The sequence below is a fragment of the Pseudogymnoascus verrucosus genome (assembly GCF_001662655.1).
Source record: "Pseudogymnoascus verrucosus strain UAMH 10579 unplaced genomic scaffold scaffold_9, whole genome shotgun sequence".
Lineage (NCBI taxonomy): Eukaryota > Fungi > Ascomycota > Leotiomycetes > Thelebolales > Thelebolaceae > Pseudogymnoascus > Pseudogymnoascus verrucosus.
The window spans coordinates 281,500-307,896 of NW_017263660.1; the positions used below are offsets into that span (position 1 = coordinate 281,500).

At 51.2% G+C, this 26,397-nt stretch overlaps 13 protein-coding genes across 13 annotated transcripts; 7 read left to right on the forward strand and 6 right to left on the reverse strand.

Annotated features, from left to right (window-relative positions):
- Nucleotides 1-14: 14 nt before the first annotated feature.
- On the forward strand, nt 15-3,291 carry LAS21 (major facilitator super transporter protein). The gene is made up of 9 exons (XM_018271878.2): nt 15-408; nt 470-514; nt 562-853; nt 907-1,034; nt 1,082-1,452; nt 1,503-1,732; nt 1,780-2,042; nt 2,092-2,549; nt 2,601-3,291. Exons 1-9 carry the CDS (start codon nt 203-205, stop codon nt 3,167-3,169), a joined length of 2,562 nt encoding a protein of 853 aa, XP_018132820.1. The 5' UTR covers nt 15-202; the 3' UTR covers nt 3,170-3,291.
- Nucleotides 2,477-4,312, reverse strand: VE01_02369 (uncharacterized protein). Its single transcript, XM_018271879.2, has 2 exons — nt 3,918-4,312; nt 2,477-3,793 (listed from the first exon to the last, which is right to left on the reverse strand). The coding sequence occupies exons 1-2, from the start codon at nt 4,187-4,189 to the stop codon at nt 3,268-3,270; spliced, it is 798 nt and encodes a 265-aa protein (XP_018132821.1). The 5' UTR covers nt 4,190-4,312; the 3' UTR covers nt 2,477-3,267.
- A 159-nt stretch (nt 4,313-4,471) lies between these two features.
- On the forward strand, nt 4,472-6,170 carry VE01_02370 (uncharacterized protein). The gene is made up of 3 exons (XM_018271880.2): nt 4,472-4,657; nt 4,838-5,867; nt 5,929-6,170. The coding sequence occupies exons 2-3, from the start codon at nt 5,357-5,359 to the stop codon at nt 6,039-6,041; spliced, it is 624 nt and encodes a 207-aa protein (XP_018132696.1). The 5' UTR covers nt 4,472-4,657; nt 4,838-5,356; the 3' UTR covers nt 6,042-6,170.
- A 794-nt stretch (nt 6,171-6,964) lies between these two features.
- On the reverse strand, nt 6,965-8,688 carry VE01_02371 (uncharacterized protein). Its single transcript, XM_018271881.2, has 4 exons — nt 8,539-8,688; nt 8,361-8,448; nt 7,928-8,305; nt 6,965-7,871 (listed from the first exon to the last, which is right to left on the reverse strand). The coding sequence occupies exons 1-4, from the start codon at nt 8,598-8,600 to the stop codon at nt 7,050-7,052; spliced, it is 1,350 nt and encodes a 449-aa protein (XP_018132695.1). The 5' UTR covers nt 8,601-8,688; the 3' UTR covers nt 6,965-7,049.
- Nucleotides 8,689-8,792: 104 nt separating this feature from the next.
- Nucleotides 8,793-11,291, reverse strand: VE01_02372 (uncharacterized protein). The gene is made up of 2 exons (XM_059463438.1): nt 10,087-11,291; nt 8,793-10,035 (listed from the first exon to the last, which is right to left on the reverse strand). The coding sequence occupies exons 1-2, from the start codon at nt 11,075-11,077 to the stop codon at nt 9,089-9,091; spliced, it is 1,938 nt and encodes a 645-aa protein (XP_059319894.1). The 5' UTR covers nt 11,078-11,291; the 3' UTR covers nt 8,793-9,088.
- VE01_02373 (uncharacterized protein) lies at nt 11,139-12,683 on the forward strand. The gene is made up of 2 exons (XM_018271883.2): nt 11,139-11,375; nt 11,428-12,683. The coding sequence occupies exons 1-2, from the start codon at nt 11,356-11,358 to the stop codon at nt 12,638-12,640; spliced, it is 1,233 nt and encodes a 410-aa protein (XP_018132697.1). The 5' UTR covers nt 11,139-11,355; the 3' UTR covers nt 12,641-12,683.
- Nucleotides 12,625-13,903, reverse strand: VE01_02374 (uncharacterized protein). The gene has a single exon (XM_018271884.2). It carries the CDS (start codon nt 13,608-13,610, stop codon nt 12,771-12,773), a length of 840 nt encoding a protein of 279 aa, XP_018132692.1. The 5' UTR covers nt 13,611-13,903; the 3' UTR covers nt 12,625-12,770.
- VE01_02375 (uncharacterized protein) lies at nt 13,811-14,484 on the forward strand. The gene is made up of 2 exons (XM_018271885.2): nt 13,811-14,280; nt 14,332-14,484. Exons 1-2 carry the CDS (start codon nt 14,153-14,155, stop codon nt 14,447-14,449), a joined length of 246 nt encoding a protein of 81 aa, XP_018132691.2. The 5' UTR covers nt 13,811-14,152; the 3' UTR covers nt 14,450-14,484.
- Nucleotides 14,485-14,920: 436 nt separating this feature from the next.
- Nucleotides 14,921-16,540, reverse strand: RBG2 (Ribosome-interacting GTPase 2). Its single transcript, XM_018271886.2, has 6 exons — nt 16,426-16,540; nt 16,331-16,359; nt 16,268-16,282; nt 16,190-16,214; nt 15,710-16,141; nt 14,921-15,651 (listed from the first exon to the last, which is right to left on the reverse strand). Exons 1-6 carry the CDS (start codon nt 16,452-16,454, stop codon nt 15,066-15,068), a joined length of 1,116 nt encoding a protein of 371 aa, XP_018132694.1. The 5' UTR covers nt 16,455-16,540; the 3' UTR covers nt 14,921-15,065.
- Nucleotides 16,541-16,615: 75 nt separating this feature from the next.
- Nucleotides 16,616-18,092, forward strand: CWC2 (Pre-mRNA-splicing factor). Its single transcript, XM_018271887.2, has one exon. It carries the CDS (start codon nt 16,733-16,735, stop codon nt 17,951-17,953), a length of 1,221 nt encoding a protein of 406 aa, XP_018132693.1. The 5' UTR covers nt 16,616-16,732; the 3' UTR covers nt 17,954-18,092.
- A 1,042-nt stretch (nt 18,093-19,134) lies between these two features.
- On the forward strand, nt 19,135-21,504 carry VE01_02378 (uncharacterized protein). Its single transcript, XM_018271888.2, has one exon. The coding sequence runs from the start codon at nt 19,298-19,300 to the stop codon at nt 21,032-21,034; it is 1,737 nt and encodes a 578-aa protein (XP_018132690.1). The 5' UTR covers nt 19,135-19,297; the 3' UTR covers nt 21,035-21,504.
- A 1,151-nt stretch (nt 21,505-22,655) lies between these two features.
- On the reverse strand, nt 22,656-24,237 carry VE01_02379 (uncharacterized protein; the record flags this gene model as incomplete). Its single annotated transcript, XM_018271889.2, has 3 exons — nt 23,334-24,237; nt 23,071-23,259; nt 22,656-22,889 (listed from the first exon to the last, which is right to left on the reverse strand). Exons 1-3 carry the CDS (start codon nt 23,550-23,552, stop codon nt 22,656-22,658), a joined length of 642 nt encoding a protein of 213 aa, XP_018132689.1. The 5' UTR covers nt 23,553-24,237.
- A 490-nt stretch (nt 24,238-24,727) lies between these two features.
- Nucleotides 24,728-25,961, forward strand: VE01_02380 (uncharacterized protein; the record flags this gene model as incomplete). Its single annotated transcript, XM_018271890.2, has 2 exons — nt 24,728-25,439; nt 25,668-25,961. The coding sequence occupies exons 1-2, from the start codon at nt 25,029-25,031 to the stop codon at nt 25,959-25,961; spliced, it is 705 nt and encodes a 234-aa protein (XP_018132763.1). The 5' UTR covers nt 24,728-25,028.
- Nucleotides 25,962-26,397: the final 436 nt, after the last annotated feature.

Below are 26,397 nucleotides of genomic sequence, written 5' to 3' on the forward strand. Positions count from 1 at the left end.
AGTTGGGGGACGGAATTAAGGTTGTAGCGGGGACGTGATCCGCAACCTCGCGTCACCAAGCTGAAATTCACGATCGAGAATCGTACACGAAAGCCACCATGAACCAACCCATGAGCAAACGTTGAAACGGCCGATAGAACTCCCATGGCTGATTTCTCAATCCCATGATCAAAGGAAGCTGCAGGGCTCCAAATCATTCACAATGGCTCCGTCCAAATCGACAGTGATGCTCACGATAGCTAACCTGTTCATACCTATTGCCATATTAACATTTGCCAGCGGCTTCTTTCCATACAAGCCATTCCTTCCTGGTTTAGCAGAGTATGAAGCCCTTGGGTTTGGGTTGGGCGCACCCCCCAAGGCGCCTTTCGACAAGGTCATATTCATGGTGGTTGATGCCCTCCGAAGGTATGTCATTAGGGGTGATCCTCATCAACTTCTACGGAAAGGAAGCGTCTAACGTTTATAGTGACTTTGTATTCTCTGACGAGTCAGGCTTCACTTTTACTCAAAGGTATGTTCTGCTTCGACAGTCCAAATAACACTGGCTAACAGACACAGCTTAATCTCCAATGGCGCTGCGATGCCGTTCACTGCTCATGCAACATCCCCAACTATTACAATGCCGCGGGTCAAAGCAATTACGACTGGCTCTATCCCCTCCTTCCTAGACGTCATATTGAACTTTGCCGAATCCGACACCACCTCAAGCCTCGCGGCGCAGGATACCTGGCTGGCTCAGATGAAAGCAAAGGGTTCTGGAAAGCTGGTTATGTACGGAGACGATACGTGGTTGAAGCTATTCCCAGATACGTTTGATCGCGCGGATGGGACATCCAGCTTTTTCGTTGCGGTTAGTCATCTGAAAAAAGGAACTAGACATCAAATAGCTGAAATATATGATAGGATTTTACCGAAGTGGACAATAATGTGACTAGACATGTCCCTGAAGAATTGCGTAATGACGATTGGAACACAATGGTCCTTCATTATCTTGGAATGGATCACATTGGCCACAAGGCAGGCCCACGAAGGTTGGACTCCATATCCAAGACAGCAAGTACATTACTAACTAACGTAGCCCAAATATGTTGCCGAAGCAGAAGGAAATGGACGGACTTGTTCAACAGATGTATACTGCAATCGAGTCCCAAAAGCATCTTGCGAATACCCTTCTTATTATCTGTGGAGACCATGGCATGAATGATGCCGGAAACCACGGCGGCTCCGCGCCCGGAGAGACCTCCCCAGCATTGGTTTTTATGTCTCCAAAGCTGAAGAAGATTTCTGCTGGACTCGAAAGCCCGATTGCCCCTAGTGATGAGTTTCAATTCTACGATACCATCGAGCAATCAGATATTGCACCGACACTGGCTGCGCTTTTAGGGTTCCCAGTCCCGAGGAACAATCTGGGAAATTTCATTCGCAATTTCCTTCCTTTCTGGAGTTCAGGTACAATAACATCATGTTCATAAATGGCATTCCATGCTAACTTTCCCCAGGGAATGACCAGCTGCATATTCTTCTCGCAAATGCAAAGCAGATCTTAAATGTTATTGCTGCCGCCCATCCAGCGTCATTGTTCGGAGAAAAGAGTTCGCAGGATTGCCAGAAGCCTTCGTCAGATATTGAGAAACTCGGCTGCGATTGGAAACTTATCACTGCCCAGCTTGAAGCCCGAAGCCACAAGAAGTCTGGGCATAGTGATTCGTTACATGAAGACCTTATTAACGTCAGTCAACCATCTGTTATGTAGACCTCTGTGCTAACCGTCCATAGTGGTCAAGGCATGCCCAAACTATCATGAGCAGTGCGGCAAGCAACTATGACATGACCAAGCTATATACTGGTCAGGCCATTGCCATGATATCAACTGTTCTAGCTGTTTTCACTGCAGCCCCAGTTCTTGGAAAGAGTCCACTGTTCGCACTAATCACCCTCTTATATTCGATAATGATGTTCGCAAGCAGCTATGTAGAAGAAGAGCACAATTTCTGGTACTGGGCAGCATCCGGATGGATCACCGTTCTAATCTTCAAGACGTAGGTTCCTCCCCCTCTTCAACCCGAGAATTCCAACTAACAGTCACAGGGCCAAGAGTTCATTAACCACTTCCTTCAGCTGCGTAGTCGTCCTCGCTGGCCTCCGCTTCACACGTCGCTGGAACCAAACCGGACAGAAATTTGCTGGCGAGCCAGATATCGCCCGCACTTTCCTGGCTGAGCACACCACGTTTCTATGGGCGTTGGTTTTTGCTATGTACATGTGGAACTGCTACTCGCTCTCATCAACTGGCTTCCCGCATCTCCCGCGATCGATTGCAAAGGGCGTTGCACAGTTCCTGGCGGTTATGGCTGCGGCGTTCAAGGTCGCGTTTACGCATGAAGATGCGCCTGAACTGTTGGACTGGACTGCAAGTAAAGTTGCGGAGCTGACTACGGGGTTCTCACTGGTTAATAGGGCGAGGGGTGTCTTCATCGGTATCGGTCTTGCTTTGGCACAAACTATCGGGGCAGAGTATTTGTCCGCGGTCCGCAGGCATCGTTTCAGTATGTTTAAGCTCCCACTGTGTCAAACTACACCCACTAATTATTCCACAGCCTCAACTCGCACGATTCACAATCTCCTCACCCTCTTGCTTATGACCCAATCCCGCGCCACCAACATCCCACTCCTTATGATCTTCTCCGCACAGTTCCACCTTCTCTTTAACCTAGACCTCAACCTCACCGAGGTCACCATCACCTCTCTTGTATTCCAATACATGTCCTTCTTCGCCTTCGGCGGCACCAACTCCATCTCCTCCGTCGACCTCTCGAGCGCCTACAACGGCGTCAGCGGCTACAACATCGTCGCCGTCGGAATCCTCACTTTCGTGAGCAACTGGACCGGGCCCATCTTCTGGACTTCCGCTACAACGATGATGCTCCTGCGTCTCCGGGCAGGGGGCGAGAAGAACGTGTTGTTGAAGTACATCGCGCTGCAGACCGTATTTGCAGCGACGGGATTGGTATTCATCATGGCGGCGTGCACGGTGCTGCGGACACACCTGTTCATCTGGACGGTATTTTCGCCAAAGTACCTGTACAGCATGGCCTGGAGCATCGGGCAGCATATCGGGATGAATATCGGATTGGGAAGCCTGCTGTTCTGGCTGGGCGCTTATTAGACGGATAGGGTGGGTGTAGATATTGGGTATTTATGTTGGTATCTTGTGGCGTCGGTTCTTCATTAGATATTAGATACTATAGCGTATTGCGTCGCTTTTCATATAAGGCCGCTGAATAAGTCATCGAATTCGTCGCCGCCCTTCTTCCGCTTCTTCTTTGGGGGCTTTGGTGTTGTGGTTTTGGTGCTTGCGGTGGTGACTGTTGTTTCCCGGACCTTCTTCCGTTTCTTTTCAGTTGTAGGCGCCGGTGATACAGCGTCATCGCTCTCTGAAGCTACTGTTTCTGTAATGACTTTCTTCTTCGAAGAAGATACGCTTAGCCCCTTCCTTCCAGAAGATGGCGTGGAGCCCGCTTCCAGTAGCCCATCCGCAATCTTCTTCCCTTTCTTCGCCGTCTTCAAGCTCTTTACCGACCCTTCCAACTCCTCTCTGCTGATTGCCTCTCCAAAGTCTTCAACTTCCAACACGTGACTAGAGGCCGTTTTCTCGACCTTGACCACCTCTTCCATCTCTTCGTCTTCATCTTTAGGGAACGATATGAGTTTATTCATTCTCGCCAGACAGCCCATCAGCATCAGCCCCAGGGAGGCATACTGGTTATCTGCCACCACAGTCGAGAAGGCCCTATTCAGAAGTCAGCACCAATCCAAGAATATCTCCGCTTGGCTCCGGAACTCAAATTTTCCACAAGCCACCTTTTACCCCTCCCACTATGCTTTCACGTCCCCATCAGGTAGGTCTAACTTACAGGTAACATCTTGGCACAACCTCCTCCCTCAAAAACACAACCCTCGTCTCAATCTCAATCTTCTTCGCACGGAATGCCGCATCAGGATCCTCAAGCGCTGTAATCAGCTTCCCCAGCTGCCGACGCAGGATGGAGAATGAAGCCCACCACTTCGCGATGCGGTGCTGGTTCTTGTTGCGGTGGGCCGTGAGGTGCAGGAGATGCTGGATGGGGAGGAGGGATTCTGCGGTGCACCCTGGGGGTAAGATGACTGGGGGTTGCTTTGGAGCCATCTGGTATGGCTTTTATGTGCACGTTTTCAAATCGTCACGAGTAGCTGTCAGGCCCATCTGGTTCTTGTCATGGGTTTGATATTCATTTTTAGGTACGCCACAGCGTATGGCGCGTTAGTTGTGAGGTTAAGCTTATCGGTTTCTTATCGCTGAACTCTGTGTGGCGCAAAATTGTCCTCCTGCCAAGTGTCTTGGCCCACCCGTTTCCGCTACCGCGGCAGATGGTCTGGTACGTACTCTTATCAAAACGGCAACTACTCCATGTTAAGTGACATCCGCCATCTTCCACTGAACTGAATCGAATATTGATCCCGAGTTCTCAACGCGCTGACACTCTTCTTCTGTTCACGTTATGAGAGCACGTTAACCATTCTATCTGTCTTCTGATTCTGTTTATGTTTTTCCAGTAGCTGGCTCGCTGCGTTGTCGCTCTCAAACTCACTACTGTACGCTACGGCGGAATACTCGGTATGATGTTGAAGATCACTGCCCCCTGGCCGCCCCCGTCAATCTTTAATGCAAGCGGCCCTGCGTGGATCATAACCCCTCCCTATTGGTAGACTGAGACATATTCCTCGCATGATAACCTTAACACCATCAACCCACGTTGGCCACCCATTGGTTCGTCGTTTCTAATGATCAGAATAGGAATGTGACACTTTGCCGCCAGCCATCCCCAGCCGTCCGCCGCCATATGATCCGAGCAGATCTACCGAGACGTTCCGGCAGTGTCAATGAGTGAGTGGAGGGGAAAGCTTCAAGACACAGCGTTTACACATCGCAGCCCACGTGTGGCGACTTTCCCCAATCATCACAACAACAGGACAGGCACGATGCATGTATGCCAAGACGAAGATGCACGGAAGAAGCTGGATTTTCAAACCAGAAGGAAATTAAACATATTAACTTCGGGGTCGGTGCAGCTATTATCAAGAAAAGGAATTCTGAGAAGAGGGGAAAGGAAGGCTAGAACCTTTATGGTAGGTAGGTAGGTGCTGAGCTATAGATCGTCACGAGCTATCATGGGTAAGACAAGAAGCCTCTCTCATAGTATATATTTTCTATAAAGAGCTGCTGATAGCCCTTCTCACTTCCCTCTTCTCGTTCTCCATCCACTCCTCTCCCTTCAACCTTCCAGAAGCGCCTCACCCCCCACAAACCTTCATCATGCTTTTCATCTCAGCCATCACCCTCGCTCTCATCCCCCTCACCCTCGCGGTCCCCGCTCCCCTCGCCGCCCGCGCTCCCCCAAACATCCCCACCACCGCCGCCGCCAAGACCGCCCTCGCCGGCCTCACCGTCGCCGCTCAGGGCCCCCAAACCGGCTACTCCCGCGACCTCTTCCCCCACTGGATCACCATCTCCGGCACCTGCAACACCCGCGAGACTGTCCTCAAGCGTGATGGCACCGGTGTCGTGACCGACAGTGCTTGTGCCTCCACCAGCGGCAAGTGGCTCAGCCCTTACGATGGTGCCACCTGGACCGCTGCTAGCGACGTTGACATCGACCACTTGGTGCCCCTGAGCAACGCGTGGAAGTCGGGCGCTGCTTCGTGGACTACCCCCCAGAGACAGGGTTTCGCCAACGATCTCGTCAACCCCCAGCTGTTGGCTGTTACCGATAACGTCAACCAGGCCAAGGGTGACAAGGGACCTGAGGACTGGAAGCCATCTTTGAGTACGTTTTCTCATATTTCCTTTTTTTAGCGTGAAATAGCAGCCATACTAACGGATAATAGCCTCTTACCACTGCACCTACGCCAAGATGTGGGTCAAGGTCAAGAGCGTCTACGATCTTACCATTACCACCGCTGAGAAGGCTGCGTTGACCACTATGTTGGCCACGTGCTAGAGGGTTAACTTGTGTAACTTGTGGATGTATGGAGGGGTTGGGAAGATGAGGATGGAAGAGGATTGCAAACGGGTTTGTTGGGCTGAAATATGGGTCTCGTGAGAAAATACGCGATTTGTGATATTGGTGATCGTCTGTATTGAAGATTTATGATATCCTGATTTTTTTTCTAGCGAAAATATATATATTTTATGAACCAATAAATGAAGCCATATTGATATAAATAAAGTTAAAGTGACCACAATGAAATAAATGTTTACGTAAGTTCACTGAAAAAAACAAACAAACTGACCTCTCCGGGCAAACACCATACAGAGTAAGTGTCTTAAACGGCACCGGCTCGGATACGACGCCAGTCTTCAAAAACAGACTTGCTTCAACTAGTGCTCTCTAGATTAGGAGCTTCTGTCGGATTCCTGGTGTTGTCACCCCTCTAATTCTTCCACGCCTTCTCACCACCGTCCGCTCTCACCACCGCTAATATGCTGCCACGTTGATAGCTCTGCCGAGAGGGTAAGCCTCGCTGGCCTGCGGTTGTTGGATAAGGCCACCAACACCACATTTCCCAGAGACAGACAGGCACAGGCAGAGGAGGGGAGCAGCGTACGCTCAACCGCTCAACCGTGCTTTGAGCTCGCCCTCCTGTTGCTTTTGACGGGCAAAGGTACGAGTGCCAGGTCTCATCCCGCCTATGGGAGATGGTGGAGGCGGTGGAGAGGGGGGGCGCCAAATCGAGATCTCACACCGACAACGGACCTCCGAGAATCGTCTTTCTTCGTGTGCTTCTTCAGGTTCTGCTGTTGTGGGCTTGCCGCAAGAGAGAATTTTGTATTCATATAAATATTTATGACCACCTTGGATGTGTAAATTGCTCTCGTATATTGGGTATAATTCTACAGCATCATCTTTGGGCAGCGAGCAGTAACTGATATAAATAATTCATTTGTAAATATATTGTATCTAGACAGACTACAACACTACATGTTTCCACCTAATCTTTTTACAACTTTACATCCTCGACTTAGTCGGGCCGGGCTGGACGTGCTTGACGCCGTACTTCTCGAAAAGCTTCGCCGACGTCTCCCTCTGCCTCGTGATCAACGCAGTAACCTCCACATTCCTCTTGTTCTCGTTCTTGCCGAGCTGGGCGAGATGGACCTCATCAGGTCCATCAGCCAACTTCAGCGTGCGGATACCAGCCCACGAGTTCGCAAGCGGGGTATCCTGGCACACACCAGCAGCACCGAACGACTGGATGGCACGGTCGATGACCGCAAGAGTCATGTTGGGCACAAGGACCTTAGCCTCGGCAATCTCGCGCAGCGCAGACTTGGCACCGCCGGCATCGATCTGGATGGCAGCGTTGAGGACGACGAGGCGAGCAGCATCGATTTCGATACGGCTGCGAGCGACCCACTCAATGATCACACCGTGCTCCTTGAGCTGCTTACCGAACGGCGTCTTCTTGGGGTCGTTGATGCGCATCAACATCCAGTCGAGCGCGTTCTCGGCGGCACCAATGCTGCGCATGGCGTGGTGGATACGTCCTGGGCCGAGACGGCCTTGGATGATCTCGAAGCCGCGGCCGGGGCCGAGGACGATCTGGGAGACGGGGACGCGCACGTTCTCGAAGGTGATGTGCGCGTGTCCGTGAGGGGCGTCATCGTAACCGTACACGGAGAGCATGCGGTGGATGGTGATGCCCTTGGCGGAGGCGGGGACGAGGATCACGGATTGTTGGCGGTACTTGTCCTTGTTGTTGGGGTCGGACTTGGCCATGACGATGTATACCTGGCAGCGAGGGTCGCCGGCGCCGGAAGACCACCATTTCTATCAAGAAGGGTTAGTTAAGCTGGATCGGTTGTTGAAGGGGAATAGTGACATACTGAGCCGTTGAGAACGTAGTGGTCTCCATCTCTCTCCATCTTCATCTCGATGTTGGTAGCATCCGAAGAGGCAATAGCTGGCTCGGTCATCAGGAAAGCAGAGCGAATCTTGCCATCCATCAATGGACCCAACCACTCCTTCTTCTGGGCGTCGTTTCCGTACTTAGCCAGCACCTCCATGTTACCGGTATCTGGGGCAGCGCAGTTGCAAGCCTCAGACGCGGTTCTCGAGCGGCCGAGCCACTCAGCCATCAGACCATACTCGAGGTTGGTGAAGCCGGGAGACTCCTTGTAGTGGCCCTTCGCAAGGAACATGTTCCAGAGCCCGAGCGCGCGGGCTTCAGCCTTGAGATCATCGATAATCTTGGGGTATGAGTCCTGGACCGTGGGTTAGCTGGTTGCACACTGAGGTAGCTTCTGTCAATGGACTTACCCAGCGAGTCTCACCGACTGGGATCTGAGCATGGAAGACGGCATCGACTGGAATACACCTCTCCTCGACGAACTTCTTGACGATGTCACTGTGATCACACTTGCGTTAGCTGTTGTTCATAGCCAAATACCCTCGGCATGGATAGATTGCCGGGCATTGGATCGTTGTCGTCACTTACAGGGTCTGCTTCGCCTTCTCGCTGACGAACGGCTGTGCGATAATTGGGATTCTGGACGACATATTTGCTGAATAGAATATATTTGATATATAGAGAAGAGGAAAAAAAAGGACAATGAGTGCAGCAGCAGTTGATGTTATAATGGGAAACAATAGCGTAGCTTACCCCATTTTCTCACCCCACAATCCCCACCCTCGGTCTAGGAAGGTTGCACCCTTGGCACCGCGGAGCCGAGGCTCACTTAGCTTCGGGTTGACCGAAATAGACGACTCTTCCCCAAATTTACACAACAAGCGATCAAAAGTATCTACGATTTTATTGTTATTGCATTTCTAGCAGCATATATAAGTGTATACTACTGTGAAAGAGCATCAAAAATCAAAATAGAAATTCAACGCTCGGTAATGCAGATTTTAAATCCCTTTTGAAACGCCGTTCGAATGCTCCCCCCCTCTATCCTCGCCACCCGTCCAGACCGTCATAAAGAAGTGCAGTGCAGTACACTAGATCCACCTAATAACTAATCGAGCAAAGCATACCCCTCATGGAACTATATGGCCCCATCATTGAAATAATCTGCTCTACGCTTGCCATTCCCCTGTACCCCTCCTTTGAAGTGTTTCTTACTGGTCAATAACTTGGCGTCTTTGGGATCAACATCCTTCTCCAAGGCCGCCATGGTCCGTTGCTTACGGCCGCTGAGTAGTTTTCCGGAAGCAGTACCCTGTTCAGTATACTTGTGTGCAAAGGGCATTCTGAGATGTGCATTGTTTCCTTGTCCTTGACCGAAGAAGGCGCCATCCATCTTCGATGTCTTTGGTCCCGTCTCGTATCCCGAGAGGGTCGAGTCAGCGAGCGATTGCATATCATCGTGATCATCGGAGCTCATTGCATGGAGAGCGTTTCTGCGCTTCTCTGGAAGGTTCCCATCGTCGTAAAGCTCGCGGTTGAAGTCGTATGGGTCAATATTGCCTGGTGGCGGCATACAGAAGAGAATCTTACCACTGACATAGTCCTTGAGGACGTATCTCGCAGCTCTTGACTCATCGGGCTGGCCTTGACCAGTTCTTGTGAAACCTCTCGCTTTTGCGTAAGCCATAAGCATCTCCTCCGCTGTAGGAATGCCAGTTCCGCCTTCCTCCAGCGGCCGTGTTTCAATCTTGATACCATAGAGCGCCTCCAGGAAGTGCTGAGGGATTCTCTTCGTCACGAGGCCAGCAGGACCAGTGAACTCACGTAGTTGATCGATTGGCAGGATACCGTTGCAGACAAGTTCTGCCTTGGTAGTCGCAAAGTTGGGGAAAACCAATCCAGGGCAATCGCACAGGATGACCTTCTCAGAGAGATGGATGGTTTGAAAATGCTTTGTCTTTCCGGGAGTCGCGGAGACAGACACCTTCTTTGCACCGATAAGGGCGTTAATAGTCGAAGACTTTCCGACGTTAGGGTATCCGACAAGTCCAATCTGTGTCTTTCTTGACTCGTCTGTTGAATCACCTGTGTTGAGTTAGTACGATTATGTCTATTGACTCTAAATATTTGACTCACCTGTAGTGGCTGGAAGATGGCGCAGGAAAAGCTCCTCTAGCTCCTCCGTAGTAAGGATATGAGTCCGTACGTCATCGCCACGATCGTCCTCCTCCTCGCTGCCCTCTGCGTCCTTTAAGGTCAAACCCTTTGCTTTGTTCCTCAGTCCAGCCTCCTCTTCATCCTCAGATTCGGATTCGGATTGGTCTTCCTCCTCTAGTCTAGCCTCGTTGATCTCCTTTGCAAGGTGAGCAGAGAAGAACTTGTATGCAATTCCAGCCGATTCAAAGTGGTCCGCCCATGCCTGTCTTTGTGCAAGTGTCATCATGTCAGCCTTGTTGACTAGCAGCAAGTTCTCCTTCTTTGGGTCGACATCCTTGACATATCTTTCTAAATCGATCGATCGAAATAGCAATGGATTTCTTGCATCCACAATTTGAACGATTAAGTCTGAGCGCTCAATAACTCTCCACAATTGTCTCCAAACCTCCAAGTTGCGTTCGAATGGTGTAAGGAGCAAATCGTTGTGCTCTTGTAGCTCTGCAAGCCCGCGTCTCCACTCCAAAAGTGCCTCTCTCTCCGCACGATCCAGTTGTTCTGCCGTCGTCGAAGCATCCCAGTGTGGTCGTCTAGGCACTGTCAACTTGTCGGAGTGCTCCTTTTGCTTTCCAACAGCGGCTCTCTCCTCTGCTGCGGACAGCAAGTATGGGTTCTTCTGGTCGGTGTGGATAATTTTGACGTTGCTCATCTTCTCCGCTGTGAAATCGGTTCCAGCGAGTTCTGCTGTCGATAAAAACTCGTCCAAGGCAGCTTGTTCGGTAACAGAGCGCATCTTGACCCAACTGGCCTCCTTTCTCTCGTTCGTGACATATGTCTCTCCTGTTGCGTGGTTGATTCTGTGAATTCCTGCGGAAGTGACTTTCTTTCTGTCTGCTCCCTTGCCTTTTCCGAAACGGTCATTCATCAGACTGTTTCCAAGGCCGACAGCCTTCTTCGACTTAGCCAGCACCATATTGACGTAGGTCCTGTGTATTTATTCCTAATTGTTGTGGTTTATTTATGTCGTGTGTCGAGTTTTGGTGGAGGAGGGGTATGATGTATTAACGAGGTTTTGCAGGTATTGATAAGGCGGGGTGGCAAAAGTTTATCGCCGCCCAATTTTCTCCCCGCAGTACTAAATTTCGAGATCACGTAAACTTTCTCTACCAAGACCTCTTGGAATCTACAGATGCGCTGAGCAGTCCACATATAAACCTCACTCCGCCACGATTTTTAGAAGAGTCATACAAAATGGGTCGCCGGGGTTGGATGTAAGTATTGGCGGCGTCAAAAATGAAGCCTGACGCACTAACACGTTACCAGCGATAAGAAGTCGGCACAGCACTTTACGCTTGTCCACAGACCACAGAATGACCCTCTCATTCACGATGAGACTGTTTCCTCCATGATCTTGAACCCTACGGAGGCCGCAAACTCGAATAAGATCAAGAAGCTTGATGATTTAACCTCGGAATTTGGCAGCGATGGTGGAAGGATACGGGCCAACGAAGGCGAGGCTGCCAACCATGGAATTTACTACGATGACACCGAATATGACTACATGCAACATATGCGCGACATCGGGAGTGGAGGAGCCGAGACACATTTTGTTGAGGCGCCGAGTTTGCAGAAAGACAAGAGCAAAGGGAAGGAGAAGCTTTCGTTGGAGGATGCCCTGAGAAACTCTAGCCTTGACGACAAACCGGAGATTTTCCTGGACGAGGAGATACTGCCGTCGAAGAATTTACGGAAGGTCACATATCAAGCACAGCAGGAAGTCCCCGATGCTCTGGCAGGATTCCAACCAGATATGGACCCGAGGTTAAGGGAGGTTCTGGAAGCGCTTGACGACGATGCGTACGTTGACGAAGACGACGAGATATTCGGACAACTTGCGAAAGACGGAGAGGAGCTTGATGATCGCACTTTTGAGAACGAGGCCTGGGATGAAGATGATGAAGGATGGGAGTCCGATGCGACAGCGAAGCCGTCGAAAGAATATAAAGATGCGCCGGTTGCGCCCGACCATGTGGGAGATGATGAGCGAGAGGACCATGGAGACGGAGACTGGATGGCGGAGTTCAGCAAGTTCAAGAAGGACGGCAAGAAGCAGGTTGCTTTTGCCATGCCTGGCCAGTCTGATATTCAGTCGTCTATGATGACTACAACTACGAATGGTGGGAGGAGGAAGAAGAGGAAGGGCGCTCTTACCAACCCGTCACAGTACTCGATGACTTCCTCGTCGGTTTTCCGTACCGAGGGGTTGACGGATCTCGACTCAAGGTTTGAGAAACTTGAGGAGAGATACAATGAGGACAATGGGGACGACGATTTCGGATCAATGGCTTCGTCGGTATCGAGTGTGACTGGCCCTGTTAGAGGAGACTTCGATGGCATTATGGATGAATTCCTGGGAGCCTACACCGTCACGAAAAAGAAGCACGTGAAGAAGATGGGATATCAAAGCGGAATGGAGCAATTAGATGAGGTGAGGAAGGGTTTGGGAAAAGCGATCATTAGACCTTCCTTTGTTTAGATTTAGATTTTAATATACCAAGACCTTTAAGGTGTTTCACTCTCTCTGGCTTCTTCAATCCACTTGACTGTCCTACGAAAATGGTTGAGCATTGCAGACCAGAATTAATAATTATTTTATGCCACATCATTCATTTCACTTCCGCATACTTGTCCAGCGCATCATGCAACTGACCAAACACGCCGCCATGCCAGCCTCTCAGCTCCTCCCACTCACTCGCCGGCAACGTCACACGAGCCATTCTTAACCACCCACCGACGATAATATCCGCATAACTAGCCTTCTGTCCTAGCAGAAACGGCCCAGTCGTATCTCTCACGAACAACTTAGCCAGACCCCCCAGCGTCTTCTCAAAAGACTTCTTCATCGTCTCTCGCATCTCACCAACCATTTTAAAATCTTCCCACGACCTAACACCAGCACCAGCAGCACGGTTGACAAATTCTGCTTTGGTTATATCAGCAGTTGCGGGATCCAAAGGAAGTCCATAAGCCATGAGTCCGACATGCGCGGTGAACGCTGCGTCAATGTTCTGGTTGAAGCGCGCGTAGTCGATAAAGTCTGTCCCACGAATCTCTGACAGCGGTATGAGCAGTGTGAGATCATGGTCAACAACGTAGTCCAGTTTCTGAGCGGGGAAGAGGTCGCCGGCTCCAGAGTCAGGGTACGTTTGCTGTAGGTAGACTGCGATGTCGAAGGAGTCACCCTTGAAGGTGTCTGTGGCAGGGTCGTGGATGATGGGCAGGGTGTTGAAGTCGGAGCCGTCAGCGAACTTGCGACAGGCTGGGACATTGAGACCGCTGCGGACTTTGCTGATATCTGGCATCCTCACCCATGAGGTCGTATAGGGAACGCCCTTGAAGTTCAGTGCCAGTCTGGATTTCCAGGGATTCACGGCGCAGCATGTCTCCGTGACTGGGGGCCGCTGGGCGATGTCGTAGAAGACAATTGGGTTAGAGGTTGTCGCCATTGTAAATGTATAGTAATCTCATCGATATAATGGCTACTCTGAGACGGTTTCAAGGTAAACCAACAAGGCCAAAGGAGGGGAGCTGTCCTTAGCCTTCGTCTAACGCTGCACCCCACTCCAAAGCCCTATTTGAGATGTGATACAAACTAATGACGTTGCTCGGTGATATAAAAATGATATTAACTTAATAAGTTGATAAACAATCCACTTTAAGGGCCATAAGAGTCATAAATTGCACCTGAGTCATATACTAATATACCACGGACCATAATGTTTTGTGTTTGAGTGCAATCTGTTCGATTGAGTGGTTCTCATGCGCTGGCAAGAATTATATCAGGGTCGCTGTGCCAACGCCTAAGTGTATTTACGACATGGGCTTGTTCTCTTATCTCAACCTCTACAGCCCCGATACCACTTGACAAAATTCAAAATCCAAACCTCATCTCTGCTCACTTACCGCAATCTTCAAAGCTCCCTTAAAGCAATCAATACAGTTCAACTACGCCCTCGATCAGCATCAATCAATCAATACATACGCCGAGATGTCTTCCACTGTTCTCGGCGACAAGGACGTCAACGCGGCGCAAACAGTCCAGGCAACTGAATCAAAGGATATCAAGAGCATGGAGTACCATCGCCAGGTTCTTCAATCGAGGCTCGAGGAGGACAAGTATGTTTCTGCGCCTCATTCACACAGAATTATTGCTAACCCACAACGTAGGGGCAAGCCAACATACGTCTCTCCCAGCGACAACATCATGTCTCCTTGCACAGCAAAGTTGAGCGCCTACCGCAACAAGCATGTCATGAAGTACGTGTCTTTCCCATTGAATTCTTAACCAGCTGCTACGAACAAAATACTAACCATCTCCAGGGCCAAGCCAAAGTCCCTCTTCGCAAAGGCATCCAGCAAGAACCTCGGCTCCACAAACATGTTTGCCGACAAGCCCACAGAGCCCAAGGCCGACGTCGACATGCAGTAGGCAACAATATTCCGCTCCAAACAACGTACTGTGGACGAACGAACCACAGCACAGACATTATAACTTCTTCTTGTACAAAAAACAACATTCATGGCATGGGCAGGGCGGCGTCACACATCTTATTCAAGGTTTTTTTCATTGGTTACGCGAATCGTCATCAGGGTCTTTTACGAATCATCATCAGCAATCGATACATTTCTTTGCCTTCGGGGACTCCGCAAGGGGGCTCCTTTGCAGGGCTGGCTTGGGCTATCGTGGGGAGTTGGTGTGGAGTAATTGGGTAGGAACGTGGTCAACTGGATGGACAGGCAGACAGGTTTATGCAGACAGGGTTAGGAAATGAATGGATCCCTTCTATAACAGTTTTCTTTTGAATTGTTCGTCATCTCGTGAACATGATAGTGATTCCCGTCCGTAGACATGGTCGCATATCTGACTGGACAAAAACCACCCCTCCAACCTCATGACATGCTTATGCCTTGAAGCTGCTTATGATACTAACCACATCCTCATCCGCCACCAAATGGCTCAGCCCAACGCGCTGCGGAATATGCCTCGCGCTCGCACCCCACACAAGCGCATACTTGAACGTATCCTTCAAACTCCTATGAATCTGATCACAAACATCCTCAATCGTCGATTTCTGGCGCACAATCAGCGCCTCCGAGAAGTCCGGATCAATGCCCTTGCGCTTCGTATAGATGCGCAGGAGACGCAGGTCCTTCCAGCAACGGTCCACCACGTCCGTGATACCCATGTCGAGCTCGCAGGACATGACGACGGTCTGGGGCTCGCGGGCGAGCGAGTCGAGGAAGTCGAGGGAGACGGCGTCGATCTTGTTGTAGACGTAGAGGCAGTTGATGTAGGTGCGGTGGTCGGCGAGGATGACGTCGATGAAGTCGTCGACGGTGATGTTTTCGTCGCGGACGAGGACTTCGCAGTTCAGCATCTTGTAGTCGCGGAGGATGTTGTAGAGCATCTTCTCGTCGACTTTCTTGGGTGGTGAGGCGAAGGAGATTTTCATGCCGCCTGCCTTCTTCAGCTTGAGGTAGATGTTGCTAATATCTTGTTAGCCGTTGCGCGTAGACGTGGTTGTAATTGTGAAGGGGGGCTTACGGTGGCGAACGGTTCAGTCTGATCCCGACTGCATATAATTCAGCCTCTAATAACTCTCTCTGCTCATGTTTCTTCGTTGCATCCAAGATCATCAGAATGAGATCCGACGTCTTCGCAGCAGAAATAACCTGTCTTCCTCTTCCCTTCCCCTCTGAAGCGCCCTCAATGATACCGGGTAAATCGAGGATCTGGATTTCCGCACCGCCATACTCCAGCACTCCGGGAATAGCTGTAAGAGTTGTGAAAGAGTATGCTGCTACTTCGGACTTTGTCTTTGTGATCTTGGATAGGAACGTAGACTTTCCGACGGAGGGGAACCCAACAAGTGCAATACGTGCATCGCCGCTCTTTTGAACGTCGAATCCCGCACCACCTGGACCGCCAGCACCTGGACCAGGCTCAAGAAGTTGGGCCCTGAGACGAGCAAGCTTTCTATTGATTGTTAGACTGTGACTTGCATGGGAGCTTGGCTTGAATTACCCCTTCAGTAAACCCAAATGATATTCTTGTTCATGGTGTCAGCTGATACTCCCAAGTCTGTGACCGGCATAGCTTTACCTGTGGCTTTATTTTCTGTGAAACATATTAGAGTTGCCTATAAGAATAGAACGAAGCACATACTTTGGGTCTTTCTCATCTCCTCCTCGATACTAGCCATGAAGTCAGTTATGTTCACCCCTCCCCCACCTCGATTCCCCGCCAAACACGTGACTTACTCCTTGATCTTATCCGTAATGTTCACCATGGCTGCAAACTACGGCTCTTTGCCGTAAGAATCAACCTGATAAAGTAACTCCTACCCTGTTGTTGGGGTTGTCGTGTTGTGTTGCAAAGTTCTATGGATATATCTCGCCCTCGACATCTCTATCGACGTCACCGCCCTGGGCAGAATATCCCGATCGGGAATAGTGCACCGAAACGCCTCAGCCTTGTAGAATTCGAGGTCCAGGACATCATTATCTCGCTCTCAGCGTGTCAAACATAAACCAACCACCAACGCCATCCCAACCCACAACCCTCACAATGGCCGAAGTAGAACAATCACCACCAGCAGAGCTGGCGCAGCCAGATAACGACTCCACTGAGGAGCCCTCCACAACCGCCCTCACCACAACCTCCTCAGAAGTCGCCGCCCCCCCCGAACGCAAAGTCAAGAAGATAATCCGCAAAAAGCGCCGCCCCGCGCGCCCCCAAGTCGACCCCAGCACCATGACCTCCGAGCCCCCCCCCCAAACTGGCACCATCTTCAACATCTGGTACAACAAATGGTCCGGCGGCGACAGGGAAGACAAGTACCTCTCCAAGACCCACGCGGCAGGCCGCTGCAACATCGCCCTCGACAGCGGTTACACCAAAGCTACTTCCGTCGCGAGCTCCTTCTTTTGCCTCTTCTTCGCGCGGGGGGTCTGCCCAAAGGGTCAGGAGTGCCAGTACCTCCATCGCCTGCCGGGGATACATGATATGTATAGTCCGAACGTGGATGTGTTTGGGCGGGACAAGCATTCTGATTACCGCGATGATATGGGCGGTGTGGGGACCTTTCTGAGGCAGAATCGCACGATTTATATTGGTCGTATTCACGTCACTGACGACATTGAAGAGGTCGTCGCGCGCCACTTCGCCGAATGGGGACCCATCGAACGGACCCGTGTCCTGAATACCCGCGGCGTGGCATTCGTAACCTACACCACAGAAGCGAACGCGCAATTCGCCAAAGAAGCAATGGCGCACCAGTCCCTCGACCACGAAGAGGTACTCAACGTGCGCTGGGCGACCGCGGATCCGAATCCCATGGCGCAAGCGCGCGAAGCGCGGTCGATCGAGGAGCAAGCCGCTGAAGCGGTGCGCAGGGCGCTGCCGGCGGAGTTTGTGGCGCAGATTGAGGGACGGGATGGAGAGGCGAAGAAGAGGAGGAGGGTGGAGGGAGGGTTTGGACTGGAGGGGTATGAGGCCCCTGATGAGGTGTTCTTTGCGAGGGGGGCGAATGCGGTGAATCCGGTTGGGAGGGAGGGGTTGGGGTTGGAGGAGGAGCAGAGGGCGATGATTGAGAGTGGGATGGGGATGGAGGGGTATGGGGAGGTGGCGGCGATTGAGGAGCCGGTGAGGGAGGAGAGGAATGGGATTTTCTCGCAGGCGACGCTGGCGGCGTTGCAGAGTGCTAGGGGGGCGGTGACGACGCAGTCGAAGACGGCGGCGCCGAAGGGGCCGTTGGTGGCGTATGGGAGTGATAGTGATAGTGATTAGGTTCACGGCTTTGTAAAGGTACCATCCATGGAAGACAGCATGAGAGGAGTTTTTGGCGCTGAAGAATTATGGGTAGCGTGGGATTGAGGCATTTGTATGTAGAATAGCGTCGGCGGGACTGATAATTTGAAAGATGCTGTTTGGATGCACGTTTGGTATCCTTCTATGTGCGGTGATGGGGTCGTATGTGCCCGTATGTTGAGTAGCACAACGGTTTTTAGCGCGAAGGGAATTGCCAACATGAGTTTTTGGGAACAAAGTGGTTCTTGGGACAAAGGATTTTATTAACAAGGTCGCATAGGCTGAGAGCTGTTCCTCTCTCAACGTTATTGCTCACCTTCCTGCGATGTGGCATAATACTGTTATGGACCACTTGTCTAGTGAAGGGAAGCGCCGAACACAGATCACAGAAGACGATACGCACGAGAACCTTTAGCAAGTGCAGGAGAGACAACGAGTCTCGATGGCTACAGCCAGGCCCTTGATATCGGAGAAGGAACTTAATGAGTCAATTAGAACGCCTGCAAAAGGCAAGGAAAGAGGAAAGAGGAAATACGGCGATATTGCTGCTAGTGGCTGTCATGGTCGAATTATTTAATTCATTTAATTCAAGTTTTATTCAAACTTCAACTTCAATTGCCAGCCTTATTTGGATCTTTTACTAGCGGCATCGTCGCATTTCATGAAGCTACAGCCTGCTAAGTGAGTCTCGTGTTCCGACAGTAGGATTTTTGACTCGCAGCATTCAGGTTTGCAACAATGTCTTCAGGTTCGATGACCGGTTTACAAGTCTCGGATATTTGTTTCTCCCTTCTATGGGCATAAGCGGGGTGCGTATCTTGTTGGATTAGGTGCCGTAGCTGAGAGCTGACATGGCAAACGGGACCTGGGCCGCCACGGAATTGGTGGGGATTGGTGGCGCTAGGCAAGAGCCTATACACTGCCCAAGCCAGGCGTCAAGGCTTCCTAGGTGAAGCCAGTCGTCAGGATCGCCGTCAGCTTCGCAGCAGCTGGGCGTATCTGGGCGTTTGAGCTGAGCACACAGCTCAGCTCAAAGCTCAGCTCAGTCACCGGTCCCAGGACTCTAGGCCCAACTGAAGGCTTGAGTTGGCACCAGAATCCGGTCTACAAATAGTACGTAGGCGCCGCAGATATATTAGTTTAGTCAAGTAGTAGTCAATCAATTCTGTACTTGCGCACGACCATATTTGCAACATATCTCAGCCTCACTTTTGTTCAGCTGAATATGTCTATTCCTTCAAACACACACATATACACTACAGCTAGCCCACCTACTCATGGTCTAATCAAGCAAAGCATTTTGTTGCCCATCCAGGTTTCAACATGAGTCCCACGAACCCATTCGAAGATTGGGACCCAGCTTTACTCGCCGCTCTCAGTGTCGCCGTAGGACGAGAACCCATCAAACTAGCCCCAACATGTGACCACGCACCTGTAACATGCGTCTGGAAATCTCAGCAAGATCATAGCTGCAGAATCCAGCCATTGAGAGATGCATGGCAAAAGGCGGATCAGACCTACCCCTCGCATGATAATCCGTTGGTACTAGCTCTTGACGATGCTGGCTGTGATCCTTATCGCGCTCGCATGGTGATCAGCCAGGAGGGCTATGGAATGATTCCTACGTCGTCAGACTCTCTTATTCGCGCCTATAGAAGATTAGGGTACAGCATTCGGCATCCGGTCCTGGTAGGAACCCAGGTCTGTGATCAGTGTCGCCCAGGGACGAACACGTTTGCTTTGCAGGGGTCGTCGTATGAAGGAAGCTGCCATTTTGTTCCTGTTAGCATTGCAAGCAATATAGACGTTGCGGAGGAGGGAAAAGTGCTTTGTATCGGCGCTGGAGGTGAGCTGCGCTGGTGCGGAAAGGACGAGTTCATGGCTGTGAGCCATGTTTGGGAACATGGATGGCAAGGCGATAGTGAGAAAGGCTTGTGTATTCGGACTTTGGATCTGCTGCTATTAGTGGCAAGCCTCTTCGGATTGGAATGGGTTTGGATCGATATCGCCATGATCAGCCGCGAGCCTATATCGAGGAGCTTGGCAATCAACTCCATGAACTTTGTATACACTTCTTCAAAAGTCACAGTTGTCTTTGATAGGCTCCTTATGTCTATGGATGAAGGCTCGGACCGAGAGAGGGTTATGGCTGTGTTCCTCACGGATTGGATGACTAGAGTGTGGACCATGCAGGAAGCACTTCTCTCCAAAGACTTGGTTTTCCTTTTTGGAGACAGCCACCTACATGGCCACGAACTTAAATGGTCAATGATTCATAATGCGCCTCTGCCAGACCTGCACTGGCAACAATGGACAGCGATTAGATCCTTGTGCACAATACTCGAGGGAAACGTCACCCCTATGCTCGACCGTATTTACACTCTTTCGAAGGAACGACTGACGACGAAGAAGGAGGACATGTCTAGGGCAGTCTTCCCATTGTTCGAACTGGAATGGCCGGGCCGAGCGACGACTTTAGAGGAAGGGCAGGCGAAGATACTTCAGCATCTTGACACGAGGGCTGCTCGCCTGGCCCCTCTTCATGGGCCGATCATGCCACAACCGTGGTCATGGGCACCCCTTGTGCTTGCAGGCGCTAGCGGATTCCTTCAGCCCCAGGGTGACGAGAGGCCTCTTTATCCTGATGGACTTCGAGGGCGATGGGCTGCGTGGCGAATTCTTAAAGTGCTTGGCAAGGCAGATCTAGGAAGAGATGGCTATAGCACACAGCTTGCTCGGTTGACAGGAACGTGTTATGATACGGTTACATTCCAGGTGGAGGGCGCAAGTCTAATATTCGGTGCGGGAGTCTTCTCTAGACCAGAGAATACTTGCCCCTGGAGAGGACAGGAGCTGTTCCTGCTAAGGGCGCATAATACGGGTACGCCAAGGACGAAAGAACTAGATTACTACGACTTAGTAGTGAAAGACTCTAGCCCTCATTCCTCTGGTATGGAGCTATATCATCGGGTGGGGTCGGCTATGGGAGGCTTGAATGATGGTACTGGAGGGCAGGGTCTTGATGTTGGAGATTTGTACTTGGATGGATACATGAACTGAGCCAATCTTGGCTTTTCTTTTTTCTTTGAGTTCTTTTAATTCTATGATTGATTACATTGGCTTCTGGAAGAAACGACGGCCAAGAAATATTCCAAAGAAGGGAAGGATGAGACGTAGAGTCCACTGCTGCTCCTGCGTTAGGAGAACGGGATTGGGCGGAGACTAATGGAAGGAATGCGGACATCAGCGGTTTCCTATACGTCTTTTGTAGCAGAGGAGCCCTATTTTTGGGTCATGTAAAGGATAACTGTTATGCTTAAATGGGGAGAGCAGACGGAATGCGACCTCAGTTGGAGTCGGTTATACACGAAAATTTGAGATTGATGGGATATACTGAATGGACTGAGCTTTGGGATGAATTGAAAGTTCGCACGTAATCTTGTATCTTCATAAAAACGTTCGTTTTCCATTCTCGCCTACCTATGATTCATTTTGACCTAGCAGTAGATTTCAGGAGTAAGTGAAGAGGCAGTAGTGGACGGGGTTGCCGCCACGTCTTGTTTCGAGAGTTCAAATGAGTAGGCAGAACCTCCTGCTAGAGCTTAATACTATATGCTTGAGCGGTCATCTATCCGTCTCAGGCGCTTTGAAAGGGGCGGTCTCAATAGTATTCAAGCTAGGTTGACATAGTCTCCTTCCTGACATCATTGGAGCTTCCATCCGTCGTTGATGTTGCAGAGCGGCCGTACTTAGCGCTAAACTGAATCAACCGACACAGCTGCAAAGATCTCTTTCCGCTGAGGAAGTCCATCCAGAACCACTGGTTTTCAATTATGGATCGTAGTTGTTCTTTGAAGAAATTTTCCTTTTCTCGCGGAACCAGAACCTTTTCTTCTATACCAGCCACTTTCATTTAATCTGCTTTTCCTTAGACGTGTGAGATGGCTAGGAAATCTGTCGACTTGAGAGTCTTTACGTGTTTTAGCAGCTCTCCTGCATCGAAACGACAGAGCAGTAGTTGAGGTGGAGGAGAAGTTTCCCTTTCCGTCAGCTCGTGTTGTCCTGCTACTTGCGCCATCATTTCCCCTTCCGACGCAGGCGCTTTGTCTTTGTCACCTGCTGGTATAGCACTATTGGCCCTTCTCCATCAAGTGCCAAAAGTCCAGCTAGGCGATTGGGTTTTCTGTCAATGGCACTGCCTTTTTTGACACGGGTTTTTGGATGATGGTTTGAGACTAGGGTTGTTCATCCCTGGCTCTCGATGAGGGAGGGAGCTGCCCTTTTAGAACTCAAAAGCGGCGGTAGACCCGTGGACTTGCGTTCCCCAATTAGGCGGGCGCTATACCCCGCGGAGCATACCTCGCAACTGAGATTATAACAAATAAACCTACTCTATCCCAACAGCATGAATTTTAGCTCACTCAGACAGGATTTAGCGGATCTAACTGCTGGGTAGTGCAATTAGCTGCTTTATGGACCCAATGGTAAGATCAATACAGAGGAAAAATATAAATGTTCAGACAGCATATTGTTATTCAGCTCTACGCTTTAAGGGTATTTAACATGAATCATAACCCCCTCCTCCAACTCATACTCATGCCAGCAAAGCCATTTTGACCCCGTAACACACCACAGCCTTTCATCCACATTACCCCCCTCCCATCTCCCCAAACCCATCCCATTAAATCATCAAAGCCAACCCGACCGCCACCGCAGCCACCACGCCCGCACCAGCACCCCCAAACGACGCCGCAGCACCACCAGTGCTCTGCGATGGCGTAGGAGCCGCATCAGTCGTATTCGCGGTATCAGTAGACGTCTTCGCGGCCTCAGCACCAACAATGACATCCTTAACGCCATCAGTCTTGCAGTCCGTAGGATCGACCGCCTTGGAGGAGAATGTGATGTCTGCGCACTGTGTGGGGGTTAGCTTGCTGTCCGGCTACCATCTCACTTCTCTATATGCCGTTTTGGCCAGAGGATTTTTTGTAGGGTGGGGGGTAAATTGGGGGGGGGGGGGGACTCACGTTGTAAAGCGCCGAGCCAAAACTATCAAATGTCACAACCTGCAGGGTGGGGGGGGGGGGGGGACTCACGTTGTAAAGCGCCGAGCCAAAACTATCAAATGTCACAACCTGCAGGGTCGCGTTGTCACCCTCCTTCGCCAGTCCAGCAGGGACAGACAGCTTAGGGATGCAGAGCGTGCCGTTGCCGGTGGTGTTGTGCAGCTCTGGCGTCAGGGTGGCTGTGAAGGCCGGCTCGAGTGTTCCGATGCCGATGTTGATCTGAGAATTGCATCATGTTAGTTGTACCTCAAACAGATAGTGCTGAGAGGGGAACTAGGGCAAGAGGGACGAACGGCATAGTAGGTCCAGTGGTGGTGCATGTGGATGTTTACGGCACCGCCATCGAGGGGCCAGAGAGTGCGGTTCGACTTCTCCTGGGTGACGTTGGCGCAGGGGTAGATCCATTGGCTTGCGCCGTCGGCGAAGGAGTCACCGCGCCATTCGGGGAAGACGAGGTCGTAGTGGGCGGTTGCGAGGGAGGCGAGGGCGGGGAGGATGATGAAGGACTTCATTTTGAGAGGATGGTGGGGGTTGTGGGTGGGATTAAGAGTTGAGAGAGAGATGAAGGTATGAGGTGAGTGAGGTATGAGAAGGTCTGAATGGAGCAGATAGACAGAGATGTGAGGTGTGAAATGAAAAAGGAAACAGAAAGACGAGATCAACGAGAGTGTTTATACTTCCTCCTCCTCTGGACCCCGGACGATCTCTTAACTCATGGCAGCTGTCGTCCAGGTTCCCCCACGAGGCCGGTGCATCCAGAACCCTGACAGAAAGCCAATGGACCGCGATTGAGGCCAATAAGAAGCATTGGCATGTCAATGAGAAGGTTAAAGATATTCAGGAACCAATCTCGTCATCGCACAGCTTCATCTAGGTCGTGCGTTCATCCAATGGCGAGCTCTCACCCGAAAACCTTCTCACCTTTAAATCCCAAGTGCCTGTCATCCCTACTCATAGTTTCTGTGTGTTTGGCAGGTAAGAAGGTGAGAGTTGCCGTGGGTATGGCGCCAAGTGGAGGGAAGCTAACGCCGAGGAGTCGATTTCCTCAGCCTCGTCTGTGATGCCAAGAGAACAATGTGCTCAAATGGAGCGGCGGGGGGAGGAGGAGCGGAGGACAGCCAATGGCAATCACCTCAACTCCGCTCCGGCGGAAAAGTAGGCGGCTTGGCATCTTGGCAGCAGTTGGAATCTTTCAGGGCCAGTGAGTGGTTTGCTGGATGAACCACTCACCGACCCTGAATATTTATCTGGACTACCGTATAAGACTGGTCGGACAATAATTTGGCAGTTACAGGAGCATCTGGGCCACCGTATAACTCTGGTCGAACAGTAATTTGGCAGTTATAGTGGCAGACCCTCGTACCTCTCCTGTACTCCCTGATCGATGCTGTTCCCCTAAGTGCACAAATGCACACATAAATCCCCTTCTCTCCCTTTCTCCTCCCAAGCTATCTCCCATCACGTTACACTGCAAACATATCACTCTCGCCTCTCTCCGATATCCACAACATCCCCTTAACTCAACCACCAATCCAAACATATCGCCAAGCCTCCAACTCTCCTCCCCCAAACCAAACCCGCCGCTCCTTCGGTGTTATGCCCTGCCACGGCTCTCACGGCTCCCACGGTACAGTATAAGACCAATGTAAGTACCCATAACCCCCCAAGACCGCGGCGCTCTCGGCGTTGGTCGTCGTGGCAAGCCCATCTCCCACTCCTCACCCGTACCGCCGCTGTGCTGTGCGCGGCCAAGATCTTGGACCTCGTCAGCGCGCAATCTCACACATCGGCGGTCCGACAAAGTCCAAGACAACACGCGTCTTGGCGCCGATGCCGTATATGTCATTTTCCATTATTTGAAGGTCGTCGTATCCCCATCCCCATCCCCCTTCTCCCTTTATGTGTGTGTGTCTCTCTCTGTCTCTCCCTTTTCATCGAGCTCCCTGTCGCCGTCGCTATCGCCGTCACAACTCACACATGCCCGCGCAATGCGCCCATTACCACCACCACCACACACGCTCCTGACCCTTGCACTCCTCGCCCAGGCCACATCAGCGACATTCACCCTCTCCCACCCCCTCCCCTTCGGCAGCAAGAGCACATCGCAATCGCAACCCCCCTGCGGCGCATCCCCCTTGCTCCTCGAGTCGACGACAGGTTTCTACGTCGGCGGCGATGCGGTAGCAGTAGTGTCTAGCGGGGACGGGGCGGATATCCTGATCCGTGCGACGATTGGGGATTTGGCGGGAGACGCGAACTGGACGGATTTGTTCCCCGTGGTGCAGCAGAAGGGAGGAGGGAAGTTTTGTGAGCCCCTGGTGCCGGCGCCGGTGGAGTGGGCGGGGAGGGAGGGCGTGGTGCAGGTTATTGAGAGCGGGGAGGAGGGGTTGTCTTATCAGGTTGGTGAATTTTTTATTTTATTTCGGTCGTCTTATCATTATATTTCATCTCATACGCATTTATTATTTCAAAATTGGTCCATCACCATTTTTACTTTTTTTGGTTTTTGGCCTTGTGACGAAAATCCGCGTGTGGCTTGCTTGGCATCATACCTCATACATTTTCTTTATATCTACCCATTTTTTCCCCCATACCCTCTAGCAACCACCCAACTAACACCCCCCCAGTGCGCCCCCGTCATCTTCCGTGCTACCCGCGGCGGCTCCATGACAACCCTCTGCAGCAACGGCACCGACGTGACCGGCACATTCGGCACAGACCCGCGTCTACCCAGTGACGGCTCGCCCATCCACATCTCCACCGCAATAAATCTGTCTGCGCCGACGGATACGACGTCTGGGTTTGCGCCGGGGGAGACGGCGCCGGAGACGGGGGGTGGGGGAGGGAAGGCGAGGGCGGAGGGGATGGTGATGATGGGGGTTTTGGGGGCGGGGGTGGTGGCGGCGGCGTTATTGAGTTAGGGAGTAGGAAGGGGGAGTAGGGATGGGGGGGAGGGAAAATTAGATACCCAGGATTTTAATTGATATTTTTTAAGAAGCAGCGATTGTTGAAGTGTTGTGAAAGTGGGGAGCTTGTCATTTGATATCCCGTCCATCTACATACAAACCACTGCCCCGTCTGATCCATTTCTACAGAGCAGAAAAGAGTACGCAGCGGCTCTAGCCGCGATCTTATTTGAGGTTGGGGTTAAGAAATATCCATTTTGTGAATGGCATCGTGGAGCAAAAGTCATGTAGAGAGCTTATTTGAAGCCGAGCCGCTCGAAGCTTCCAACACAATGGTAACAACACCACATCCAAATAAATCAAAGGGCGCGGCACATATTCATTACTGCTGCCTGTCAAAATTCAACAGCGTGCCCTGTGGCAATGGCATGGGTCTTGGGAAGTCCCTCCT

What these genes read in the sequence shown, in the direction of transcription:
- LAS21 (XM_018271878.2), top strand. Translation starts at nt 203, where the DNA reads ATGGCTCCGTCCAAATCGACAGTGATGCTCACGATAGCTAACCTGTTC. An exon ending in GTGGTTGATGCCCTCCGAAG is followed by an intron (nt 409 to 469) that starts GTATGTCATTAG and finishes TAACGTTTATAG; the next exon opens with TGACTTTGTATTCTCTGACG. An exon ending in CCTTCCTTTCTGGAGTTCAG is followed by an intron (nt 1,453 to 1,502) that starts GTACAATAACAT and finishes AACTTTCCCCAG; the next exon opens with GGAATGACCAGCTGCATATT.
- VE01_02369 (XM_018271879.2), bottom strand. Translation starts at nt 4,189, where the DNA reads ATGGCTCCAAAGCAACCCCCAGTCATCTTACCCCCAGGGTGCACCGCA. An exon ending in GTTGTGCCAAGATGTTACCT is followed by an intron (nt 3,794 to 3,917) that starts GTAAGTTAGACC and finishes ACTTCTGAATAG; the next exon opens with GGCCTTCTCGACTGTGGTGG.
- VE01_02370 (XM_018271880.2), top strand. Translation starts at nt 5,357, where the DNA reads ATGCTTTTCATCTCAGCCATCACCCTCGCTCTCATCCCCCTCACCCTC. An exon ending in GGACTGGAAGCCATCTTTGA is followed by an intron (nt 5,868 to 5,928) that starts GTACGTTTTCTC and finishes AACGGATAATAG; the next exon opens with CCTCTTACCACTGCACCTAC.
- VE01_02371 (XM_018271881.2), bottom strand. Translation starts at nt 8,600, where the DNA reads ATGTCGTCCAGAATCCCAATTATCGCACAGCCGTTCGTCAGCGAGAAG. An exon ending in GAGAAGGCGAAGCAGACCCT is followed by an intron (nt 8,449 to 8,538) that starts GTAAGTGACGAC and finishes GTGTGATCACAG; the next exon opens with TGACATCGTCAAGAAGTTCG. An exon ending in CAGTCGGTGAGACTCGCTGG is followed by an intron (nt 8,306 to 8,360) that starts GTAAGTCCATTG and finishes CCCACGGTCCAG; the next exon opens with GACTCATACCCCAAGATTAT.
- VE01_02372 (XM_059463438.1), bottom strand. Translation starts at nt 11,077, where the DNA reads ATGGTGCTGGCTAAGTCGAAGAAGGCTGTCGGCCTTGGAAACAGTCTG. An exon ending in CCATCTTCCAGCCACTACAG is followed by an intron (nt 10,036 to 10,086) that starts GTGAGTCAAATA and finishes AACTCAACACAG; the next exon opens with GTGATTCAACAGACGAGTCA.
- VE01_02373 (XM_018271883.2), top strand. Translation starts at nt 11,356, where the DNA reads ATGGGTCGCCGGGGTTGGAT. An exon ending in ATGGGTCGCCGGGGTTGGAT is followed by an intron (nt 11,376 to 11,427) that starts GTAAGTATTGGC and finishes ACACGTTACCAG; the next exon opens with CGATAAGAAGTCGGCACAGC.
- VE01_02374 (XM_018271884.2), bottom strand. Translation starts at nt 13,610, where the DNA reads ATGGCGACAACCTCTAACCCAATTGTCTTCTACGACATCGCCCAGCGG.
- VE01_02375 (XM_018271885.2), top strand. Translation starts at nt 14,153, where the DNA reads ATGTCTTCCACTGTTCTCGGCGACAAGGACGTCAACGCGGCGCAAACA. An exon ending in TCGAGGCTCGAGGAGGACAA is followed by an intron (nt 14,281 to 14,331) that starts GTATGTTTCTGC and finishes CCCACAACGTAG; the next exon opens with GGGCAAGCCAACATACGTCT.
- RBG2 (XM_018271886.2), bottom strand. Translation starts at nt 16,454, where the DNA reads ATGGTGAACATTACGGATAAGATCAAGGA. An exon ending in CATTTGGGTTTACTGAAGGG is followed by an intron (nt 16,142 to 16,189) that starts GTAATTCAAGCC and finishes AACAATCAATAG; the next exon opens with AAAGCTTGCTCGTCTCAGGG. An exon ending in AGACTGAACCGTTCGCCACC is followed by an intron (nt 15,652 to 15,709) that starts GTAAGCCCCCCT and finishes ACAAGATATTAG; the next exon opens with CAACATCTACCTCAAGCTGA.
- CWC2 (XM_018271887.2), top strand. Translation starts at nt 16,733, where the DNA reads ATGGCCGAAGTAGAACAATCACCACCAGCAGAGCTGGCGCAGCCAGAT.
- VE01_02378 (XM_018271888.2), top strand. Translation starts at nt 19,298, where the DNA reads ATGAGTCCCACGAACCCATTCGAAGATTGGGACCCAGCTTTACTCGCC.